This window comes from Dipodomys ordii, unplaced genomic scaffold (assembly GCF_000151885.1).
Source record: "Dipodomys ordii isolate 6190 unplaced genomic scaffold, Dord_2.0 Scaffold29, whole genome shotgun sequence".
Classification (NCBI taxonomy): domain Eukaryota; kingdom Metazoa; phylum Chordata; class Mammalia; order Rodentia; family Heteromyidae; genus Dipodomys; species Dipodomys ordii.
This window is the reverse complement of record NW_012267245.1, coordinates 6,473,367-6,476,275: the sequence shown is the minus strand read 5'-3', so window position 1 is coordinate 6,476,275 and position 2,909 is coordinate 6,473,367. Positions and strand designations below refer to the sequence as shown.

General features: G+C 49.1%; 1 protein-coding gene across 2 annotated transcripts in view; it reads right to left on the bottom strand.

Moving 5' to 3' along the window:
• Commd10 (COMM domain containing 10) overlaps positions 1-2,909 on the bottom strand; it is an 81,184-nt gene that overhangs the window by 69,762 nt on the left and 8,513 nt on the right. The window contains exons 1-2 of one of the 2 annotated variants that reach the window (XM_013016115.1): positions 1,781-1,804; positions 970-1,060 (exon numbers count right to left, since the gene is read on the bottom strand). In XM_013016115.1, coding sequence (XP_012871569.1) covers positions 970-1,059 — 90 coding nt within the window. In that variant the 5' untranslated portion in view covers position 1,060; positions 1,781-1,804. Of the gene's footprint in view, positions 1-969; positions 1,061-1,780; positions 1,805-2,909 lie in introns of those variants that run through there. The other variant, XM_013016116.1, reaches the window with a different exon arrangement.

Below are 2,909 nucleotides of genomic sequence, written 5' to 3'. Positions count from 1 at the left end.
AAAAAAAGAAAGAAAAGAAAATTCTCTTTCTCAACCATTTCTTAGCTGACAAGCAAGCAGTCACACTAGTGAGGATTTTTTTGTTTCAGTTGTGGGGCTTGAATTCTGGGCCTGGGCACTGTCCCTCAGCTCTTCAGCTCAGGGCCAGTATTCTACCACTTGAGCCACAGCACCACCTCTGGTTTTCTGATGGTTCATTGGAGATAAAAGTCTCACGGACTTTCCTGCCCGGGCTGGCTTTGAACTGTGATCCTCAGATCTCAGCCTCCTGAGTAGCTGGGATGGCAGGCGTGAGCCGCCGGCGCTCAGCCACACCAGTCTTGCTGTCCTCAATGACTTCCACTCGAGCAGCACAGTGCTAGCCCCTCGGAGCTCCCAGCTCCACCGACAGCTCACAGCTGCCGACAGTGTCAGAATAAAAGATGGAGCCAGGAGCCAGCGGCTCACACCTGTCATCCCAGCTACTCAGGAGGCTGAGATCTGAGGATCACAGTTCAAAGCCAGCCTGGGCAGGAAAGTCTATAAGACTCTCACCTCCAATAAACTACTCATGAAAGCCGGAAATGACGATGCCCTTGAAATAAAGACAGAGGAGAAGCAAAACTGACAGAAAGACTAACGCTGACCAACAGCCAGCACCTGAGTTATCTATAGTAGGAAGAAATGAAATCAGAATTTTCCCCAAGTACGTGCCATACAACAGCAGCCCCAAAACTGACACCATCCAAATGCACCTGGAAACTATTACATGCCATCTTTCACTCAGGCATTTACCGTGAACACTAGTATGTAAGATACTCTGAAAAGCGTCATAATTGTTAAGAAACTAACTGTACTGAACCCAGAACTTCCCAAACACAGGACCAAGGGGAACATTATCAAATCTGCTGAGAAAACGAAGAATGGTACATCTCCCCAAGATTTCTCCAATCAGGAACGTGAGCTTTCAGTGACATAAAAACCACACACCTTCAGGTGGAGCTTTTGAAGAATCCGGGTAAGCAGGCGCGGAAATCTTCCTATATCGATCTCGTTGATCAGTGACACCGCTTTCTTCATGCTGAACAAATGGGAAAGACAGAGTTGTCTTTTTGGTTTTGGGGTTTTTTTTGTCAGTCACAGAGTTGATCTCTGGGCCTGTGCGTTTCTCCCTCAGCTCTTCAGCCCAAGGCTAGCACTCTACCATTTGAGCCACAGCACCACTTTCGGCTTTTTTCTGGGTGGTGCTGAGGAATCGAACCCAGGCCTCAGACATGCAAGGCAAGTGCTCTACCACTAAGCCACCTTCCCAGCCCCAAAGACAAAGTTTTGAAATGAGCTTTTGAATGCACTGGCTAGGGGTGTCTTCAACTATTCTAACGGCTGGGTGGTGTTGGTGAAACAAAAGCAGAATGGAGGAGAGCAGGAAAAGAAAAATTTTTAATCCAGTCATCTTGGTATTCACACACTCTCACACACACTCTCTCTCTCTCTCTCTCTCTCTTTCTCAAGCATTCTGCTGAAAACGTTTGCTGGGCAAATGTCCTCTTGTGCTGGTCAGAGCAAAAGGACAGGGGCAGTGCGTTGGTGTAACCACTTACACCAAAATGGAGCTGGGAGGAGGAGTGAGAAGAAGTGGGTGGAAATTATAGATACCTGCAGGAAAAAAATAAATTAATAAAAAACCTGAAGGAGGCCGCAGGGTGGGTGCTGGGAGGGGACGAGCAAAGTCCTCTGGAGTTGCTGGGGACACAACTTTAGAACCCAGTATCAAAAGAAGGAAGAGAGAAGCCCTACGCACCTCACCAATCAAGTCTTTGCTTTCATTCGTTCTGAATAATGAGTGTCCTGTTTTGTGAAAATAGTTACGGGAAACACCAAGGTGCGAAGGCAGGAGGTGGAACATTCCAGAAAGTCTTCCCAGAGAGAAACGACAGGGAAGATGTTCATGCAACCTAATTCTACTCGCCACCGTGCATCCATATCTACCTATCTATCTGTGTGTCTGTCTGTCTCTCTCTCTCTGTGTATAGATTTAGGCTATCTGTCTGTCTGTCTGTCTCTCTCTCTCTCTCTCTGTATAGATTTAGGCTATCTCTCTGTCTGCCTGCCTGACTCTGTATATAAATTTAGGCTGTCTGTTTGTCTGTCTTAGGCTATCTCTCTGTCTGTCTGTCTGCCTGACTCTGTGTATAAATTTAGGCTGTCTGTCTGTCTGTCTTAGGCTATCTCTCTGTCTGTCTGTCTGCCTGACTCTCTGTGTATAAATTTAGGCTGTCTGTCTCTCTCTGTGTGTATAGATTTAGGCTATCCCTCTGTCTGTCTGTCTCTCTATGTGTGTGTATAGATTTAGGCTATTCCTCTGTCTGTCTGTCTCTCTCTGTGTATAGATTTAGGCTATGTCTGTCTGTCTGCCTGAATTTAGGCTAGGTCTGTGTGTCTGTCTGTTCGTATTTAGGCTATCTCTGTCTCTCTCTCTCTTTCTCTGTGTATAGATTTAGGCTATGTCTTTCTGTCTGTATTTAGGCTATGTCTGTCTGTCTGTCTGTAGGCTATGTCTGTCTGATTTAGGCTATCTCCCGGTCTGTCTGTCTCTGTCTATCTCTGTCTGTCTCTCTGTGCGTTTATACTTGCTGCACGACTCCGCCTTGCCTGCCTGCCTGTCGGCCTGTCCGCCTGTCGGCCTGTCCGTCTGTCGGCCTTGTCCGTCTGTCAGCCTGTCCGCCTGTCCGCCTGTCCGCCTGTCGGCCTGTCTGCCTGTCGGCCTGTCCGTCTGTCAGCCTGTCGGCCTGTCCGTCTGTCGGCCTGTCGGCCTGCCCGCCTGTCGGCCTGTCCGCCTGTCGGCCTGTCCGCCTGTCGGCCTGTCCGCCTGTCCGCCTGCCGGCCTGTCCGCCTGTCGGCCTGTCCGCCTGTCGGCCTGTCCGCCTGCC